The 20,490-nt window shown below is 40.2% G+C and overlaps 3 protein-coding genes and 1 long non-coding RNA gene across 6 annotated transcripts; 2 read left to right on the top strand and 2 right to left on the bottom strand.

The window, feature by feature from the left end:
- Positions 1-617: 617 nt before the first annotated feature.
- ppp1r3c2b (protein phosphatase 1 regulatory subunit 3C2, duplicate b) lies at positions 618-1,906 on the top strand. The gene is made up of 3 exons (XM_054772283.1): positions 618-683; positions 763-825; positions 965-1,906. Exons 2-3 carry the CDS (start codon positions 806-808, stop codon positions 1,809-1,811), a joined length of 867 nt encoding a protein of 288 aa, XP_054628258.1. The 5' UTR covers positions 618-683; positions 763-805; the 3' UTR covers positions 1,812-1,906.
- LOC129179266 (phytanoyl-CoA hydroxylase-interacting protein) lies at positions 1,843-13,102 on the bottom strand. 2 transcript variants are annotated; one of them, XM_054772281.1, is made up of 5 exons: positions 12,941-13,102; positions 7,955-8,128; positions 5,412-5,586; positions 5,101-5,218; positions 1,843-5,024 (listed from the first exon to the last, which is right to left on the bottom strand). In XM_054772281.1, the coding sequence occupies exons 2-5, from the start codon at positions 8,120-8,122 to the stop codon at positions 4,478-4,480; spliced, it is 1,008 nt and encodes a 335-aa protein (XP_054628256.1). In that variant the 5' UTR covers positions 8,123-8,128; positions 12,941-13,102; the 3' UTR covers positions 1,843-4,477. The 2 variants fall into 2 exon arrangements, with proteins under 2 accessions (XP_054628256.1, XP_054628257.1); XM_054772282.1 differs by having other exon boundaries at positions 7,955-8,124; positions 12,941-13,099.
- Positions 3,579-19,991, top strand: polr3d (polymerase (RNA) III (DNA directed) polypeptide D). 2 transcript variants are annotated; one of them, XM_054772280.1, is made up of 9 exons: positions 3,579-3,715; positions 17,688-17,850; positions 17,947-17,990; positions 18,065-18,219; positions 18,286-18,410; positions 18,492-18,648; positions 18,889-19,136; positions 19,211-19,363; positions 19,496-19,991. In XM_054772280.1, the coding sequence occupies exons 2-9, from the start codon at positions 17,689-17,691 to the stop codon at positions 19,607-19,609; spliced, it is 1,158 nt and encodes a 385-aa protein (XP_054628255.1). In that variant the 5' UTR covers positions 3,579-3,715; position 17,688; the 3' UTR covers positions 19,610-19,991. The 2 variants fall into 2 exon arrangements, with proteins under 2 accessions (XP_054628255.1, XP_054628254.1); XM_054772279.1 differs by lacking the exon at positions 3,579-3,715 and adding an exon at positions 16,364-16,482 and having other exon boundaries at positions 19,496-19,990.
- On the bottom strand, positions 14,026-18,988 carry LOC129179269 (uncharacterized). The gene is made up of 3 exons (XR_008569932.1): positions 17,667-18,988; positions 17,400-17,536; positions 14,026-15,320 (listed from the first exon to the last, which is right to left on the bottom strand). It is a non-coding gene; the product is annotated as an uncharacterized LOC129179269 (long non-coding RNA).
- Positions 19,992-20,490: the final 499 nt, after the last annotated feature.

Genomic DNA, 20,490 nt, shown 5'->3' with positions numbered 1-20,490 from the left:
TACGGGTACTCTCACACACAGTGATCCCGTCAGGACATGAGCCAGCCTGCAGAGCTCATGGACAAAATGCACAAAATGTACAAAATGGTATGTCTAACCACTACTACACTCATTACTTTTCATTCTTGTGAGTTCATTGCCAGTACTCACCCATTAGTACAGCTAAATTCAGTTATGTCTTTAAACTGATTATTATTTATTTACTATTATAATAATTATGTGGTTAATTATTTATTATGATTGAAGAAAAACCCTGACAATTATATTACTACACTGGTACATTACTTTATCATTTTTCCATGTTTCAACTGGTAAAGACTACATCAGAATACAGGAAGTGAATAAATGTATTGCCATTGATGTGAAATGGATGAGGGGTAGGATTAAATGAGCTTTGCTTCTTCCTTCTTCTTTTGGACATGTCGAACTGCGAATTGAACTATGTGATGTATTCAGTTGTAACTTGCATGTTCAAATAAAATTAAACCATTACCAGTAAAAATAATCTAATCGCTGCCTCACAGAGGGTTGTAAAATAGCATTAGAAGAGCTAACTGGTCACAAGACTAAAGGGGGCAGAGAACATGATAACTGGGTGAGTATAAATAGACAGACGTACAAGATTCCACTGTGGGTAAAGGGTGGACGAAGATCTGGTAGGACAACTGTTCACAATTTTGTAGGTAATGTATTTTTTTTTTTCAATTTTCATTTTAATTCTCCAAGGTTTAACATGCATTATGCAACATGTTTTTCTCTTAGATAAGAACAAAGTGCATCCCTAAATCTGCACCGGACCATCAGTATGGAAACATCCAGCACAAAGTAAGAACTTATGTGTGTTAATCAATTTAAATTCTTTGCATGTTTTCACTCTCTCATAATTGTTTGATGTGCATACAAGCTTAATCAGCATTGGTAGTAGCAGAACAAGTTGGAGCCACTTTTTGTTGTTTCTTGATAGTGTCCTGCCTGTCTTTGGCCTGGGATCAATGGCACAGTCAGCTGGACTAGTGGAGATTGCTGTCAGGCTATGTTTAAACCAACGTAAACAACTGTGTCCTCATGTTTGGGTACCCATCCTGAAGCCTTTGCGACCCTGCATTCGTCCTGCACTTTCAAAACACATATGCTCTGGCATCCTACGCCAAGACTGCCCGATCCTGCCGTTCTCATGTTCCCTTGAGGACTTCGATGAGGAGGATGTTTTGGCTCCCGTCAAGAACAAGCACGTGGTTTTTGCTGACTCCAAGGGATGGTCTTTGGCAGAGGTTCGAGTCTTTTCTAATGAGGATGAACACTCAGACCTGGACCCGCTGCCATCCCTCCAGGGTTTGGGGAGCATGATCGAGGCTGGTTACAGCTGCACGGTCAGCACCTGCTGCCCAGGAACACAGCTCACACTTGGCTTCCCACAGCCCTCTGCTAATTTCCAGGCCTTTCGTGCCAAGCTTGCTGAGAGCATGATCACACTGGAGAACTGCACGGTCACTGAGCAGGCCCTCAGAGGCACCGTCCGAGTCCGAAACGTCAGCTTTCAAAAAGATGTGCGTGTGCGCATCACTTTTGACTCATGGCAAAGCTACAGAGATGTGCCCTGCACGTACCTTCAGCAGCGCTTCGGAGGACCGCACACAGACATCTTTGAGTTTGACATAACCATACCTAAAGTACTTGATGCAAAGAGGAAGATAGAATTCTGCTTAAGTTATTCACCAGGAGGACAGGGTGACACCTTTTGGGACAACAACAATGGACAGAACTACACAATTGATGTGTGTGTGAGCTCACATTTTTGTCACAACAGATAGAAATGTGAAAGAGTAGGTTGTGACACACAGGTACTGTTTGAAAATAAAGTAGTTTTATTTAATATGTGTTGTGCTTCACTGTGATTTGTGTCTTATTTGTGACGTAATAAATAAAAGACAGAAGATAATTACAATATGTTCTTGCTTTGTCTTAAAACAATTAGTTTTCTTTGCAACCAATTTATTTGTGTGAGTCTACACTCACTCAGTGCCCATTCTTTGCTGTTGAGTAACAGTAACAGGGGATGCCTTATACTCTGGGCATCTCTGGGATTCCCAAATAGGTCAGAGATTACTCACTAGGGACACATCTATGCCCCGTAGTGGCATACAAACTAATCTTAGCTCAAATACACAGGCTCACTGATAGCAGGATGCTTTGTGCTCCCATTATTATCATCACATCTGTAACACCATCAGAAAAGGTATTACAATAATAATTAAAAGACCCAATTAAACTACAGTCCAGCAAATACAAAAGAAACACAAAATAAAACCAAAAACAAAATGAAGAAAACAACAACAAAGACGAGGGTGTAGTGTGGCTTGCCAGCACCTGAGGACCTGTATATGGATCTCCACCAGTCCAGTATGAGCCTTTTGGGCCATCGTACTTCAAGCTATATTGTGTGTACAACAAGCCACGATATGTTTGTTCCTTCCATTTCCATACATGGATAATGGAAACATCAGTCTGAAATTATACAGCAGTTAGCACCATGACAGACTCAGAGGGTGGGTTGCAAAGTGGTAGAAAAAGGGGTGCGCTGTTGATTTTCCTGCCGCAACTCTAAAACTCAGTTTTCATTTTATGACCACTACTCCTTGTATCACTTCAGTGGAACCTCTAAAGTCAAACACAATTCATTCCGTGATACGAGTGTACTTCCAAATAGTTTACTTAATCGTCTTAGCTGTCATCCACCACAATATCGAACCTGTCTACCCTACCATATTATTATTATTATGGGCGGCAGTGGCTCAGGAGGTAAAGCAGGTCATCCACAAAGTTTGGTGGTTTGATCCTCGCTCCCTCTACCCCAGTAACTCTTGTTGTGTCCCTGGGCAAGACACTTCACCCAACTTGCGTCCGGTGCTGCGCACACTGGTGTATGAATGTTTGGCAGTGGTCGGAGAGGCCGTTGGCGTAAATTGGCAGCCACCTTTCTGTCAGTCTATTGCAGGGTAGCTGTGACTACAGATGTAGATTACCACCACCAGTGTGTGATTGAGGAGGGAATGAATAATGGGTCCACTTCACTGTTAAGTGCTTTGGGTTCCTTGAAAAGCGCTATATAATCCATTATTATTTTTCCCATTTTCCCCCGAAATGTTCCCTTATTTTCAAATGCACATGTTGACAGTTATGTATGAAACAATAAAACAAAATAAAGCTACAATAAAATAAAACTACTAACCTTTTGACAAGTCATCTCGTGGCATATTATAGGTATTGCTATATGTGTGTACTGTATAATACGTTACTTGTATGTGTGTGTATGTAATTGAGATTTATGATTATGTACTAAGCAGCAAGACCCTTTCCTGTCACAATATAAGTTACATTTGTGGTTCTATGGTTATCATCACACTTCTGTTTGCTATCACTGCATGGAACCCTTCTGTGGCGGTATTGCAAAAGACACAGAAAATGCAAAACACACTTGAGTTTAGCCTTTAGATCAGCGATCCCCACAGAAAGAAAAAATTATTTCCATTATTTCTTTTTATGTTTTATTTTGAAAAGTGGCCGGATTCTCCGTTACATCCGTCTCACTTGACGCATGTCTATTGTGCGTGTGCTAACTTTATCTCATACTACTACTGTATTTTTAGTTTTGTACGATTTATCTTTCACCTCATATTTGGTGTCAAATGCTGATACTATGTGGGAATGCATAAAGGTAAGTTTTGATGACTTATTGAGTGCTAATGTGCACATTTGTCTCAAGTTAATTCATGCTAGCACACTGCCTTTTCCCACACACGTCAAACACGGAAAAACCTGTCTGGAACTTGAACTGGTGGATGGTGGGTCGGCATTCATTTTGTGCTTTTAATTTGATGTTATCCATGTCTTAGTTTTACACAATACATAATAAATAAGATAAATTAGATCGCTATAATGTACCCCACGCCCCGCCTAGGAGATTTGTGGTAACACAAGCCGGTCCGTGGATAAAAAAAGGTTGGGGACCACTGCTTTATATGATCACTGAGCTCAAGTCTCGCAAGATTTGCTGATGTTTTGTGTAACATACTTTGGAGGCATATATTTCCAAAAATGTTCATTTAACCAAATTCGACCCATTTTTTTCATTCGACTTTGGAGGTTCCACTGTACTGCACATCTTGCACCCAATTCAAACACTGCCGTTGCTACCTTCACACTACAACACTAACTAAAAAAACACACATACAGTCAAGAAACCAAAGATCACTAATAACCTTCTTTTGTCATTTAAATGGTTGTGTATGTAAACAGAATGTATTGTTTCTAGATGCCCATTATAGAGGTATGTAATATATAATTCTATTGGATACTATCCTAGCCTGGGAGGGTGGAAAAGGGAAAGCAGCATGCACACCCTCCTTGAGGTGGTGGGTGTTTTCCTCTGGGTTTTAGCCTACACACGATGTCTTGCTCATCTGCCCCCAGGCCCTGCTCACCGGCCCACGCTGATGTTGCACACTTTACAGCTCGGGTCTTTCTTGGCGTTCGCCGTGGTCAAACTCTTGAGCTGATGGTGTCCGCTGATTTGCTCCACGGTACCCTGATCCAAACTCACCGGGTCAGTGAAAAGCACCTCCAGGATGACGTCACTGGCGTGGCAGTAGAGCGGCTCATCCCCCGGCCTCTGGGGGGCGGTGTATGTCAATAAGGGGTTGCTGGCCAAGTCCAGCAGAGGGAGACGGCTTCTGCAGAATTGGTCTCCCTCTGAGCCCACTGGGGCCAGCACCACAACCACATAGTGGTAGGCTGTGTACATGCAGTAGAAGTCAGCAAAATACAATGAGATATTGGGGTTGAGCAGATGTCCAGCTGGAATCTGGAAGCGCAGGGGGCCGTATGGAGAGTCTTTGGGGGGGAGGCCAGTGTCAAACTCAGTATTGCAGCTAAAGAAGACTCCTTGCAGTTTGCCATTGATAGGAGAACCATGACTCCCACTGGTGTCTTTAAGGGCTGGATGCATTAGACCTTGACACTCCTTTCTAATCATTTCAATGACAAAGAAAGTGTACTATTAACATCACAATATTATATTCAGTAATTAGACATTCTGCTTACCTGACGCAGTCAAAGTAATCTGAATGCTGGTTGCGATAAAACACAGAGAATTTCAGCAGCCTTCCCGCAGAGCCTTTGGCCTTGTCAAGAAGCTGCTGGAGGTGTTCTATGGCGTAGTCTGCAAAGTTAAAAGGAGCTCTATAATCATTCAAACGTCTGCACTGCTTTCAAATGCTAATGACTCTGTGCTGAAAGAGAATTGTTTTTTTTTTTTCTCGCTACTTCTGCACTGCAGCGTTTTTGTCTTCGCTTATATAACTTGAGCTGCTCAGGGCATACATTAGCATCACTTTATCTGTCAGGCGTCTCACCTCCTGTGCAGAACTCCACCACTTGGCTCCACTCTGACACAAGGTAGTCGCCATCTGGCTGTCGAACCGCTGTCTGCACAGCAACACAATATTCTGTGCAGGGGCTCAGAAACCAGTGTCCCCTCACCGCCATGGGGAGAGGCACGGCCTTCGCCACCAGTTTGGTCGGCACATCCTGGAGGATGGAAGAAAAACAGAACTGTTCATTCATTTGCATCTCATTTATTCATCCATATTCATCCATTCATTTTTTACCCCTATTATTATGTGGGGTGAGAGGCGGAGTACACCCTGTACTGGTCACTAGATTAAGCGTTCACATTCACAGACAAGTCGTCAGTTAACCTAACATGCGTGTTTTTGAAAGCAGGATACCAAAAGAAGACCCATGCAAGTACAGGGAGGATATGCAAACGCTACACAGCGATGTTACAATGGAAATTCAAGTCCGGATCTCATGACTATAAAGCAGACATGCTAACCACACTTCCATAATGCAGCATTTACATTTCAAAAGATGTTGGAATGGATTTGCTATGAAGCATTCCCTTCCATTGGGTTTGCATTATTACCACCATATTCCACTTCAAACCAAAGCGACTGTAACTAGGAGACATTTAATCAAATCAGCTGACTTTGTTTTGTTTGAGGTCTTATACTCAGAGGCCGTATAACCATAGCAACATTGATGATGTAACTTTGTTTGTCCCCTTTAAGCTCTATCCAGTATACAGACACAAGCCCTGCCTTGACTTTCTAACTGTAAATTGCTATTAAATTGTGTGTGAAATGAGATGCCTAAGAAAGAAATTAATCGAAGCCTATAATATTATTGTAGCGTGCAGTTGCAGACACCATGCAAATATTAGGTCCAATATTTTGTGCTCCTGTTGATATTTGGGCTCAGAAAACAAGCACATTATTTTAGCGATGAATAGGCTTACTTCTTTTAGGAAATTTGTGTAAATCATTATTGTTCATGTAGGACAGGGATGTCCGAAGTGTGGCCTGTGGCTCGTTTTTTATTGGCCTGTGGCTCGTTTTTTATTGGCCTGTGACACATTGTAGAAATAAAACAAAAACAAAAAAAAATGCAAATATGGGAAAAAGAAGGAAAAAGGCACATTGTAGATAAGATAAGATATATAAGATTTATATATATAAATATATATATTTATAATTATGTACAGTTGTCCCTCGCCACAACGCGGTTTGAATTTAGCAGCTTCATCCCATGATGTTTTTTTCCAAAATATATTAATAAATCGTGCTGTTTCGTGGTTGAATACGGCCTATTATTAGCCAAAATATATGCATATTGAATCATATTTTACAGATTTTTTTGTCTAAATGAAACATTTTCAAGCATAAAACTAAAATACAAATATAAGGCATTCAGAAGACACATTCAAAGACACTGTGAAGGATATGTAGTATTCTACACTGGTCACTAGGTGTCAGTAATGTTACTGTGATGTTCGGTGAGACACTCTTGATCTCCAGAACAACAGGCTTTTATTGCAGGTGTGAATGATCTCACAACAGGCACAATAATCTCTTACAAAAATCACGAATAAAAACACGGGCTTGTGTTGGTGCAGTTACCCACGACAAGCTAAAACCCAACTCTGAACCCCCAATATCACTTCCTGCCACTCAGCTCCCCTAGGTAACATGTTTATAGCAACACACATGAGCACAAATCTTATCTATGTCTTAAATACCTTATTTAAACATATTATGTATAAAATATGTTGGGTAGTACAAAGGTAAAGGTGACTATAGGGGTGTTAGTTCAGGTCTAGAGGGCCCTAATAATGTTAAAAAACATATTTAGAAGGTTATAAACATTATTTTTCTACTCTTTAACTACAACGACCAGTCCAGGGTGTACCCCATCTTTCGCCCAAAGTCAGCTCGGATAGGCTCTAGCTCATAACCCTGAACAGGATAAGTGGTAGAAAATAATTGAATGAATGAATGGATAATGTCTGACTCCATCCACTAGGTGCAGATGTTAAGCTGTCAAGCTGTCTTTACTCTGACCACTCAGGCGGTTCAGCTGCTCTGACATTAACATAAAGTCAGACTTTGATGGAAAGTAGCTTGAAGCTAAGGTCAGTAGAATTTAGTAGTAATCTTCTGTGGAAAGAACAGGACACAAGTCTCTGTTGTGCTGATGTCAAATGCGTTAAGGGTGTGCATTAGGAGTGATGAACACAATAACTGCTATGAGTTGCATCTGTATTTGTGAGTGGTTTAAAAAAAAAAAAAAGAACAAGTGAGTCACAGGCCTGGAGCTGTTGACTCTACTTGTTTTTCCATTTGCTTCAATTGGAAGTGACTGAAAGGGCGCAACCGCTGTTTTCTGTGCTCAGATTAGTGTGGAACGTCTGTTAACCTCACCAGACCTCACCAAAATACACATTTACCATGTTGTTTAAGACTGTTCCTGTTTTGTCAAATCTTTGAGATGAGATACGAAGGCAAGCAGTGTGGTTCAGGTGTTACGGCAGCACAGAGGCCTTTTCGGGACGTCTCACCCTGTGTTTAAAACGGTTGGGATCCCTGCACTCCTTGCGACTCAGGTCAATGAAGAAGTGCGTGGCTCTGGCCGTGTCCTCAGAGGTCATGTCCCACATGATGCGGAACGAATCGCACGTCACCTCGCATATTTGGATGTTGCACGGGGTAGAGAGAGTGGTGTCCATTTCTGTCTGGGGGTAAAACAGGGTATTACAGCAGAGAGTGCATATCATTTTTGAAAACCCTTCCATTAAGATCACTGTCACATCCTCGACAAGCATAATCTCTTGAGCCCAGCGAATATTAAAAAATTAAATATGCCTGCTATATATAGACATAGATACAAATAAATATTGGGGCTACTTTGCTGCAAGGGACCTTCAACACGATTTAGAATCTGAGTCATCCTCTAATTATTTACTTTACTTACTTAGTAGGTCTTGTATTGTTTTCTTTCTTGGGTGTTTTGTCTTTTTTTTTATAATTAGTGCTGTTGAGGAGATTAAAAAAAGAATCTCACCTAAAAATCGCTCAGAAAAGCCCTCACCTTGAGGTATTTTTGTTTACATTCATTATTGTGGCAGATAAAAATATTGACATAAAACTGCAGTGATATATACTGTAACTGGATGCTCTCGCGACTGTGTGCTTTGCGTTCATATGGTAGGCTAAACTTGAGCTGTTTCGGTGGTAAGCAAACGCCTTATATCATGGCATATCACTCTACCTCTATCAATGGTGCTGTCTGAGCCTTTTTGAAATGCAAATTTCCCATTCATTGGACCAACAACTCTCACATGACCGTCCATTTTCACATCTCCTCGCCGCTACTCACCGCCCCTCACGTTGCCCTCCAGACTACAATGGGAGCCAATCAGCTAATGCTAAACAAGCCCAAACACAATGACAGCCAATCAATGTCCACTTCATGGTGTGACCATTGTTTTCCACCCCCAACAACTCAAGCACAAGAAGCCCAATGCATGAAAACGATTTTATAAAAAGGGAACTTGCATACAGAAACAGTAAAATTACAGATTAAAAATTTGATTAATGCGATTAAACAACACGTACTAAATGTGACTGTAATGAATTAATCGCAATTAATGCTTTGATACCCCTATTTATAAGAATGCTATATATTCCAGAGGTGTCCAAAGTGGTGCCCTGCAACCATTTGCTGCCATGTTTTTCCCTCATTGTAGAAATAAAAGTAAACCAAATACAATGTTCGTATAAAACTTTCTGGCCTTATAATAAAATGTAAAAAATACTTAACTAGAAAAGCACTTGGAAAGCGCAGACCTCCGCCAAGCACCATAATTCCCCCCATATTGTGATTTACACGTTAGCATGCTAACACATAGCTTAATAGTGGTAAGTCTTTATATACGTGTCTACCACCAAAAATGGCTAAAAATGTTACTATGCTGATGTTAACATACTAGCAATGCTAACATCCTAATGTTAGCATGTGGAAATTTTTGTGCTGCATGAATATCCTGACTTTGTTGATTGAGTTGATGTTGGAATGAGGTGAATCAGTTGAGGAATGTGGAAGTAGTGGTAGGTAATACCAGTTTTACGGAAAAGTGTGAATTTGGGGAAAACTTTGAATTTTTTTTGTATAAATATAGGCAGCCTGAATGTCCTGAACGTGTTGAACAGTTTGATGTTGGAATGGCTTCAATCTGTTGAGAAATGAGGCAGTATCCATACATTCATTTTCTATGCCACTTATCCTAATCAGGGTCGCGAGTTACAGAGTTAGGGTCAGAGTTACGAACGTGATACGGCAACCGGATCATCCCAATCTTGTGGCGGAAGCCGATATTATCCGATCTTCACAAATACAGCGGATCGGCAGCCGATCCCGATCCTGAAGATCAGATAGGGACATCCCTAATTCATAGTGCCCATACTTACAGTTGTGGTCAGTCATTCATCATGGGCATGAATTTTAACTGTACTGTATCTGCAGGACAGTTTGGACTTTTTGGTTTGGTTTTTCTCTGTTTCTACCATTATTTCTGGTTCTGTGCTTTTATTTTGTTAGTATATTTCCTGTTTGGACTGAATACTTCATCTTTACTCTGGTTAGAGGGAGCTGGGGAGCACACCTGTCTTTGATTTGTAATTAGAGTTCTATTTAGTTCAGCTCTGGCTTCTGCTAGTTTTCGATTCATTAGTTCTCCTTGGACTTGTTACCTGTGTCTTGAATGTTTTCCTGTTTCCTGGTATTATTGTCCTTTTGGTGTGTGTTGCTGTTTCCACCTCCCATGGTGAGTTTTATGTTATCTCTAGCTGTGCCTCTTAGTCTTCTTAATTTGTTACTTTGCCTTTTTGTGTGTTGTGTCGCTTCGTGCGACCATTTAAAGACTTTTATTGAACTAAGAACAACAATTTGGTGGACGTGTTTTAATTTATTTTTGGATTTTCTCTGATCGCCTAATTTATTTTTATGAAATGGAGTTGAACATTTTAGAATGTAATTTAACTTGACAAGGCTAAGCCCTATTAACTTCTCATTTGTGATCACAATTGACTGCAGATGATAGTTTCTGTTTGCTCAACATGGAAATGATTTGTTTCACCAATACATTAACTCAGTGAAGACTGACAGAATTGTAGTTTGTCAAGGTGAAAATTGCTAAGGGAAGTTTAACCAAATATTAGTGGGGGTGTATATAAATGTCTGAGCCCGTATGTACTTCACTCAATGTAATTTACAGAAAATAAACTTACCCTAATTTTGATTTTCTAAATTATTGATTTGTTTACATTTCCCATCATTATGTAACATGAGACGCTTTCAGATGATTCCACGTCTTTTTATAAGCACCGTCAATCTCCCAGTACCAACATGCCAGCAGCATCTTTCCAGCCATCTTCTTAATAAATAAGCTATACTTCCTCCTCCATTTGTTGAGAATGTGTTGTAGTTCATTGTAACCTTGTTAAGCATGTTCTAAATGACCGTTAGCATTCATTCTAATACTGTACTGTAGCTACTGGTTGTGTGTGCTCTCATACTACTGGATGGGCAGGACAGGACACAGGGAGATTTAGATGGCTACAGTAGAAGGTGATTAATCACTACTCGGTTGCCCATTAGCCATTTGATCCACACTGCTGCACAAAGCCTTGAATAGCAGGCTGGGGTCAGACAGATTTTGATGTTTGTTTGATTTGCTCTCTGCCTTATTTATCTGTAGCTGAGAACATTGCATGTTTCCTTTTAACCCAACCCTCAGGCACAGAGCATTATGCATATATGTGTGTGCCTAAAATCACCTTGTCAGTTAAGGAAGCAGTTGTAATGCAGAACACTCATGATGCTGCCATTAGACACGGACAAAAATGCTTTCATTGGCAGACTGGGATGTCTGCTGAGGTGTCCCATCACTACATGATGGACAGGCTGCAGTAGCTCATTAGAGCCTCATCCTCACTGGAGCCCGGGGAGAAAGATGTTTGCATCAAGTATGTTTCCACGCAGCTTCATTCCAATAGTTTCTTTCAGGAATAGAAAATGGGCCAAGAATGGAGTCTCACAGGACAGTCATCAAAGCTTGGTGTCTGTGAGTGCTCCACTTTAAGATCCAGTACATGTGAGCACAGTTCAAACACAGGTTTTCAAACCACTCACACAACCCTGTTGCCCTCATTTGTGCATTGGTCTGTAAAAAAAGAGCCAGTTTTCTCAGCTGCGATGCAAATTTTAATAGCCAGCTGCTCCAAATCGGGCAATTTGGGTCTATCTGATGACGCCTCATTAGTGTAATTATTTGTGTGCCCATCACATTCAGTTAAATTCTAATCCACACACAAATGTAATCATGTGCAAATATGCTATGTTCATTGAGCAGCATAAAAAGCATATAAAGCAACTCAGGTGGTCTTTTATGTTGCTTCATCTTTAAGGTAGAATTATTGCTAATGACTTTAATTGTTGTATCGCAGTTTCCATTGCAGTGCTTGTTTCATTTATTCCAAAAATGTACTCCTTGACTTCCTGCATTGCTGCTTTATGGTAGTTGTTGGTTTCAGGCATGCTTAACAAGTTACATTAAAGTACATCACATGGTTACACTTGCACAATTCAAGGAGTAGGAAAAAGCAGATCTTGCTTAATCCCACTCCTTCATGTCTCCGCAATTACTGCTAGTTTGGTCGACATGTTAAATATCCATATCCATATTCAATGCTGCTTGTCCTCACTAGGGTCGTGGGGGTGGGCTGCAGCCTATCCCAGCTGACTTTGGGCGAGAGGTGGGGCACACCCTGGACTGGTTGGCAACCAATTGCAGGGCACATATAGACAAACATTCACACTCACATTCATACCTATGGACAATTTAGAGACGCCAATTAACCTACCATGCATGTTTTTGGAATGGAGAAAAGCCACGCATACACGGGGAGAACATGCAAACTCCACACAGAGATGCCTAAAAGGAGATTCGAACCCAGGTCATCCTGATCTGACTATGGCCAACATGCTAACCACTAGGTCACCATGCGGCTACACGTTCAATAATAGAGATTAAATTAAAATAAGTAAAGAGACCAAATCTACTGTAATACATTTATGGAATCAATACATAAATATCTTATGTCTAGTCATGACAAAGTTTGATTTGAACACAGGGATGGAAGCCGGTAAAGGGACACTGTTAGTGTACACAGCTGGAGAAACACCAGGAAAATTACAAATCTGTGTGATTTACATAAAACTACTATAAATAGTAAAATACTCATATGAAAGGCATAGAATTAGGCCAAGTGTGAAGTGATAGAAAAAAAAAGCCAGTACACATCAGCAGAGAATAATGACACCAATTTCATAACACCGCATCTTCACTGTTGGTTAAGTTAAATCACTTGGAACATAAACATGTAACATAGAACACAACAGAGGATGTTGGCAAATCTCCGCAACTTTATACCCAGTTGTTTATTTTTACTGTCTCAAGTGCACCTGTACAATAATAATTCCTTACTTGTATGATGGAAGAAGAGTTGGTATCTCCTTTTTGTGCTTCTGAGTCTCCTCCTGTGCAGTACTCCCTGATAGATCCCCCTGCAAACTGATTAGGAGGTGAAACCAACACACAAGCTCCTCACTCTCCCTCTCTTTTTCTCTCTTGTGCTTTCCGTCTGTTTCCTTGTGTGTGCGTTTGTGTGTGTGTGTGTGTGTGTGTGTGTGTGCATGTCACACAAACACACTCACCCTCCGCCCCCTCCATCACCTCCCCCCTCCTGTTCCCATTTTTTTGCTGTGGGCTTTGAACATGATGTTTATTTGACTCTTACGCAGCTGCACATGATGCATTCAGTGCTAAAACAGGCGACCCAAAAGAAAATTGTCAAACTGCAAGCTCATCAGCATGTGCATACACAACACACCCGCTCACTCGCACAGTAAGTGTTGACCTGAGCCAATTTGACCTGACACTTTCATAAATGTCACCTGACATGCGGTGAATACAAAAATAAAGACAATGATAATATGCAAAAGAGAGTTCATGTGATGTCCCAGTAAATACACTGTATGTGCCAAACACAAAGCCATATGGACCTACTTCCCTCTACTACCCCGCCCCCCTACGAGCCCATCCTCAGGCGAGCGATGCCCCAGTGTAAACCCACAGTAAGCAGATTTCTGCTGGCATTAGTTGTAAGTGGGATGTTTTTGTGTTGGTTGTAGCACACTGGACAACATTTAGGATTTCACTAGAGATTAAAAAAGCAATGTCAATAGACCCCTTCTCAGATTAATGGCTATAATCTTCTTTTAAACAATGAGCATGGACATACAATAAGGATTGCAATAAAAGAGGCATGTCATACAGTATTATGTGCAGCCTCTGTAAACATAACAAAATATATGAAGATCATGAATAGATCCATTTGGCCGTACAGTATACCCTACATACTCTATCTTCATTCATGTCATTATGTACACCATAAGATCCAAAACAATAAATAATTAATAACAGCGAATGGCGAAAATACACAAGAAATTGATATGGTAATGGTTTAATTTATTTGAACATGCATACAGTTACATTGGAATACATCACCTCATACAATTCACAATTCTACATGGCAAAGGGAGTAGCAAGAAGCACATCTTATTTAATCTTACACCCCATCCGTTTCACATCAATTGCAATGCATTGGTTCACTGCCTGTACTTCCTGATACATCCATAAAAACGTTATTTTTAACAAGGACTACCAAACAATATGGTACTGTACTGGAACTCTGTGTGAGTAGAGGAGGGCAAAACATGAAGATAGTATCGATACCAACGGTTGTCTGAGGATCGGCTTGATACTGGCGTAATGGCGTTGATATTTTATATTAAGATAATATCAATACCAAGGGTAGTATGAGTATCGGATCCGTGTGTGTTTTTGTTAGGTTGTTCATATTGTTACATTGTTAACATTTATATACAGTCGTCCATTGCCTAGAATTTTGTGGCTTCACTTTATCACAATTTTTCAAAAATATATTAATAAACCATGCTGTGTTATGGTTGAAAACTGTGTATTATCAGTCAAAAATTCATAGTGAAGCAAATGTTATGTACATTTGTCTAAATTAAGCATTTTCAAGCATAAAAATGGCTAAATGAGCTAAAATACAAATAAATATTATAGAAGATGCATTCAAAGACACAGAATGATATGAAGTATTGTACACTGGTGTCAGTAATGTTACTGTAATGTTTGGTGAGACGAGGAACAGATCGCCAGAGCAAGAGGCTCTTAATGCAGGTATGAATTATCTCACAACAGGCACAATAATTCCTCATAAAAATCCCAAATAAACACAGGCTACTGTTGCGGCCGTAACCCACACCAAACTAAAACTCAACTCTGAACCCCTGGCATCACTTCCTGGCCGCCCGCCAGCTCCCCTAGGGAACACATTTATAGCAACATTGTTTTCGTATTTTACTGCTGTAAATTATAAAATGCTGTACCTCGTTGTGACCATGAGGTGGCATTTTTGACGTGTTTTGTGGCGATCCTTTTCCTTAGTGGCAATTTTTTCCTTTTCAACAGTGACTTATCCCCACTTACCTCCCACTTTGTCCCATAAACTGAATTCTGGTCGGATTTCGGTGATGAGGAACTTTGTTCCGGTTAGTTGGTTTTGGTTCAAGTTTTGGTTCTCATAACAATATGCGTTCAAAAGAGTAATACATTTGCATCACAAAAATGCCTCCTCTAAAAAAAAATCAGACCTCACAATCGCTTGCCATTGCTTTCTTTCCCGTCGTGTCACTGCGCGCTGTCACCTTCCCATTGGTGTATGTGTTCTACAGTGGATGAAGACTGCTGAAGACTTCATTCGTGCATCTAAACACTAGGGGAAACACACAACAAAAGTGTTTTGTGGTAACTTAATATAAGAAGACCAACAGACTGAGTACTCACACAAGGACTGATATGATATATACATTTGCTAACATTGGCCGAATTACAGTAATATTTCATTTTGCATCTTATTCCTGACACTCTGCTCAAAAAGTGAGCATATCTGGCGTATTCCCTTGGCTGAAAATCTATCTCGCTCACAGATGGATAATTTGATCAGGGAGTGCTAGCGAATCAGAACGATCTTGAAAAAGCCGCTTCCATCGTAATGCTGCTGGAATTATTCTTGTTCCCATGTCCACCAGGTTATCAATAAATGGTGACGCCATCTCCAAATGAGTTACACAGGGAAACAGCGGCTCTTTCATAGCTAATTTTATGCTGAAAGTCTGGATATAACCTGGTCGGGACCAGGTTATGAGTTTAGTTACCACTGGTGATATAGCCGCTTTAAAAAAGAGCTACAGTATCTTCGGGCAAGTTCAAGGTTACACTCAACACACCTCGCTAACCCACTTAACTCGCTTCGTGGTACACCCCCTTAATCTTACTTTTTAATTATGTATTTGTTTCGTCTGTTTGTATAACATGTACATTAACAGCTAATGTAACCGGAGTCAAATTCCTGGTTTGTGTAAGCATACTTATTTGCCAATGAAGCTGATTCGTGTCCTGATGTAATAAAAGGGAATATAAGAATAATTTTCTTATTTTGTTTATATTGTTACATTGTCTTATATTGTTTTATTAAACATTGTCAAATTGTTCACAAATAAGATACAAGGTGTTGATTTAAAAAAAAAAAAAGATTTAATTTTTTTGTTCATCTAAAATCTTTGTCTTGTGGTTTATTTTTAATAGTGTATACCGTAATCATGATTTCAAATTAAAGACACACTCAATACCCTGTATTTACTTAGAATTGCATCGATACCAACATTTGCAGTATCGAACGCCAACATTTACTGTACACTGTAAACAGATACAAATGCGCTGCTCTTTGCGCAGCTATGATCCGCACGAACTTTGGCTGACGACACCCGGAAGTCTCATGGTGGCGGCGTGTGAGGAAGCATTGCAACTGCACAACATGCAATGCTTCTCACAAATGTAAAGTTTGTGTCTTTTTAGGACATCGACGCAGTATTAAAGTAAGTACCCACAGGAAGTGTATATCAAAAGATAATCTCATTAGTATGTTTCGTTTTGACGTTTTTTTTTATTTTGGCTGTGTTGTAACTTGGCCACGTGTGGCTAAATTTCTTTCTGCTATGTTGATGAAGCAACATAATTGTCACCACGGCTTGTCAATGTAGTCATTGCCTTTGTTGATTATATATTTGTTACAAGTTTGCATTATTTCTCTCCTCTTTAAGTGAGTATTAAATGTAAAGCACTTCGAATTGATTTGGTCCTTGTTCACAGGTCATTATAAATGTGTATTTTGTTTAGAACATCTGACTCCTAATAATACTCGCTGGAGTAGTTAGTATGCTGCTATGCTTCTGTACATTCAGTAAATCTACATACAGTAACTAATTGAGAACATAGGGCATGTACATGTATTCTTAAAATTTTGCTCTGAACAGCACTCATGCCAATAACATAAGCAAGTATGACCTTGCTCTCTGGGCTCAGGTCTTTCTTCCTCCCTTCTTTCTGATAGTGACTACTTTGGGCACGTTGTGTTATGCACAACCACTTTATTCACATTTTCCTCAGTTCCATTTTTTTTGGACATTGCAGTTTTGTCCAAAATGTGGCCTAGGACCATTTGTGTCCCGCAGCTGATTTTGTGTTGTACTTTCTGTGATGTCCTCTGATGATGATCATGTTGTTTTTACTGTGTAAAGTTCCTCTTCTATTAATATACTGGCAAGTTACACTGTGGAATGCTGAAAAGATGCTACACTATTTGTATAAACTGACACGGCTACCAACCACAATTCTTCCTACACACACACACACACACACACACACACACACACACACACACACCCTACAATGAAAACACAAGACAGGTAAGGGCTCACACTAATGTTCTGAACTGTCGCTGAAGTGAACTTACCTCCTTTTTATTCATATTACACCCAGCCAGTCAGAGAATCCTTGAATGAATGTCACGGTTATGTCAGGAAGAACGTCCAGTTGAAGTGAGTCACAAAAACGGCAATTTTGAAACATGGCAGTGGTGATCACTGACTGCTGAAACCAGGAGAGGAAGTGTCCATTTGTCATATTGACCCTCATGTAGTATACCTATCTAATTCACAAAAAATATTGTAATGCAGATTCAACAGTTTTACTCTGCATCACTTGCATCACTTAACCTTACCATTTTTTTGTGTGTGCTTAGGATGGCTGATCCAGGTGCCGGTGATCCCAGTGGTCATCGCATGCCACCCCCGGGAGGGAGTGGCAGGGGCCAACTGATGGGCCGCAGACCACCTGCTACCATCTCTGCTGGTCGCCTCCCTGCAATGCGTTCGAGAGACCTCACCTTGGGGGGAGTGAAAAAGGTATATTGGAAATATATCGAATTAAACGTCTCTCAGAACCAAGTCCCTAGTTGAGATACATTTACATACATTTTTTCCACTGTTTCTTTCCCTTAGAAAACATTTACACCCAACATCATCGGCCGTAAAGTTAGAGAAGAGTAAGTTCACAAGCAATCCTGTATTCTAAAAGCAAATTTGCAAAAGTTTTGTTACTATGCATTTTGCCTGAAAGCACCAAGGATGAAGGCGGGCCAAGAAGGGAGAGAAAGGATTCAACCCGAGGCAGAGGTCCAAGAGATAGGGGCAGAGGCCGTGGTCGCGCAGAGCTCATCCAGTCCCACTCTATTTTTGAGCAGGGCCCTGCAGAAATGGCCATGAGAAGAAAAGGTGTGACGTACACCGTATTTTTGGTTAAATGATATATTGAGTAACTTCCCTGTTTTTAATATACAGTCGGCTATGAAAGTGAGCGAGATGCCCCAAGCACGGGACTCTCACACATCATCAATATCAAAAAAGAGAAGAGAGAAACTGAGGAAGAGACCAAAGAGATCCTACGCCAACTGGATCGAGACAACGTGAGTTGCACTTGATAAACACATGCATCGAGTGGTGTTTGCTTTGTAGTTATTGTAATGATGTGTTACATTTGTTTTTAGTTCATAGATGATCCTTTCCTGAGGAGTGAACAGAGGAGCTGCCCAGTTCAGCTTCCTCTCGCTGTGTCAGGATGGGGTTTCAAGGAGGAATTTAGTACTCCTACTATTAAAATTGAGAAGATGGATGAGGACGACCCCATGGAGCATTCAGTACAAAGTACTTTGATTTTTGCATCCTGCACTCTATAGTTTAATGTTAACAATTGCAGCCCTTTGCTAGTCCAAACCAAAAAAGGGGTCATCATCACGAAATATTCACACTCGCCTACCACAACACAGCTAGTCTGCTTGGCTACTTTCATATCCAGTCCCTCATGTTTTATAATACTTGTATATACTTTTATGCTGTGTGAAAGTTGGAAAATCCAAACAAGCAATTCAAATTATTTTTCTTCAGTCAAGGAGGAGCAAGAGGAAAAAGAACTGAAGAAGACTGAGGCTGCTTTCAAGCCTCCTCCGCTCCCTGAGCCGGAGGTTCTGCCAGACCTGCTCCACAAGTGGAGTCTTAGCAAAGGTGAGGAGCTGTTCTTCATGCAGCTGCCCGACACACTGCCTGGCCAGCCACCCACCAAGGAATACAAGCCGATAAAAACAGAGGTGCAGTCTGAGGATGGACAGTCTGTCCTACTAAAAACAGAGTCTCAGGTAGATCCAATTCATCATATTGATGAATCTATTACTTTTAATGTATGAATAAATATACTCTGAATATTTTACAGGAGGAGCAAGTTGATGATAATGGCTGTAATTTAAAAGACCTACGGGAGGGTCTTGTTGGAAAGATGCTGGTACGGAAGTCTGGCCGAGTGCAGCTCATAGTCGGACAGGTCTCATTGGATGTTTCCCTCGGAGCATCATGCTCTTTCCTTCAGGTAAGACTGGAGATAATGATGTCTGTCTCCTGCTGCATGTGCTACCCCTTTGTTTTAGCTATATAAATTGTGTTATCCAGTATAAATTATATAACGATTACCACATTTTAATGCCACACTTGTCGTCTTTAGGAACTAGTCTCTGTTGGTACGGAGGGACGGACAGGAGACTTGACTGTGTTAGGGAATGTCAAACACAAAATGGTTTGCTCCCCAGACTTTGAATCTCTTCTGCAGAGCAGATGATGATCCTTGATGCCCTTCCTGCTTGAGATTTGCTCTGCTGTGTCATATGAAAGTGGCCGTACTGATGCCCTAATGAAAAAGCTTGAAGGAAGACCAATATTTTATTCTTGTTTAAAAAAAAAAAAGGCACATTAATGCAGTGGTATGCTATATTTCTGTTTGATTTCTCTGCATCAAAAATGATTTGACGTGATGTAAATTTGTGAATAAAAGAAGTTTTTTGTTATTTAATGAGAAAGTCATGATTTTATGTCATCCAATTAATTATTTAATTGTATTGCTTTTATTATTTTGGTACTATTTGTTCATGGACTTTCTGTGCATAGTCCGGATGAACCAGTATGCTGACATTTGATGACCTCAGACACCAGGTCGTTTGTTTTACTAAATTGTTTTAAGACAGGTGTGTCTCCTGACAAATTCGGCTTTCGATTATTCATTTGGAGCATTTGGCTAACAAGGAAAATGATATTTATTTCATTTGTCTTTTAGCATCCTTTGATAGAATATTTTTGCTCGTCCAACAAACGTGTCTCTCCAAATGTGATGACTTATTTCTATATTTTAAACAACATTTGTAGACTCATGGTTTTTGTTGCTTAGTGACAATATAATGAACACCTTTTCTTTTTGGTTATTTCAGTATTCTATTATACTATTTAAAATTGATCATTCCAATTTGTGTGTAAATGTTAGGAGATACTGTTACTGAGCTGAAATCTACATTAAGAATTATGTTATAATTGTATGTTATGTCCTGTATATCACAATCTCCTGATATGTTGCAATTATGCTCATTATTGGTATGTGATGACATCACTGGAAACATGGGAACATTTATGCAGTTTATTTAACAAATACTGGATGTGAGCCGTTTTCCC

This window comes from Dunckerocampus dactyliophorus, chromosome 4 (genome assembly GCF_027744805.1).
Source record: "Dunckerocampus dactyliophorus isolate RoL2022-P2 chromosome 4, RoL_Ddac_1.1, whole genome shotgun sequence".
Taxonomy (NCBI): domain Eukaryota; kingdom Metazoa; phylum Chordata; class Actinopteri; order Syngnathiformes; family Syngnathidae; genus Dunckerocampus; species Dunckerocampus dactyliophorus.
Note: the sequence above shows the minus strand (reverse complement) of the source record. Positions and strands in the feature narration are given on the sequence as shown.

Excerpts from the sequence above, each read along its gene's own strand:
- polr3d (XM_054772280.1), top strand. The coding sequence starts at position 17,689 with ATGGCTGATCCAGGTGCCGGTGATCCCAGTGGTCATCGCATGCCACCC. Across the intron at positions 18,411-18,491 it reads GCCAACTGGATCGAGACAAC|TTCATAGATGATCCTTTCCT; the intron begins GTGAGTTGCACT and ends ATTTGTTTTTAG. Across the intron at positions 19,137-19,210 it reads TACTAAAAACAGAGTCTCAG|GAGGAGCAAGTTGATGATAA; the intron begins GTAGATCCAATT and ends AATATTTTACAG.
- LOC129179266 (XM_054772281.1), bottom strand. The coding sequence starts at position 8,122 with ATGGACACCACTCTCTCTACCCCGTGCAACATCCAAATATGCGAGGTG. Across the intron at positions 5,587-7,954 it reads CCAACCGTTTTAAACACAGG|GATGTGCCGACCAAACTGGT; the intron begins GTGAGACGTCCC and ends TCCATCCTCCAG. Across the intron at positions 5,219-5,411 it reads GGTGGAGTTCTGCACAGGAG|ACTACGCCATAGAACACCTC; the intron begins GTGAGACGCCTG and ends TTAACTTTGCAG.
- ppp1r3c2b (XM_054772283.1), top strand. The coding sequence starts at position 806 with ATGGAAACATCCAGCACAAA. Across the intron at positions 826-964 it reads ATGGAAACATCCAGCACAAA|TGTCCTGCCTGTCTTTGGCC; the intron begins GTAAGAACTTAT and ends GTTTCTTGATAG.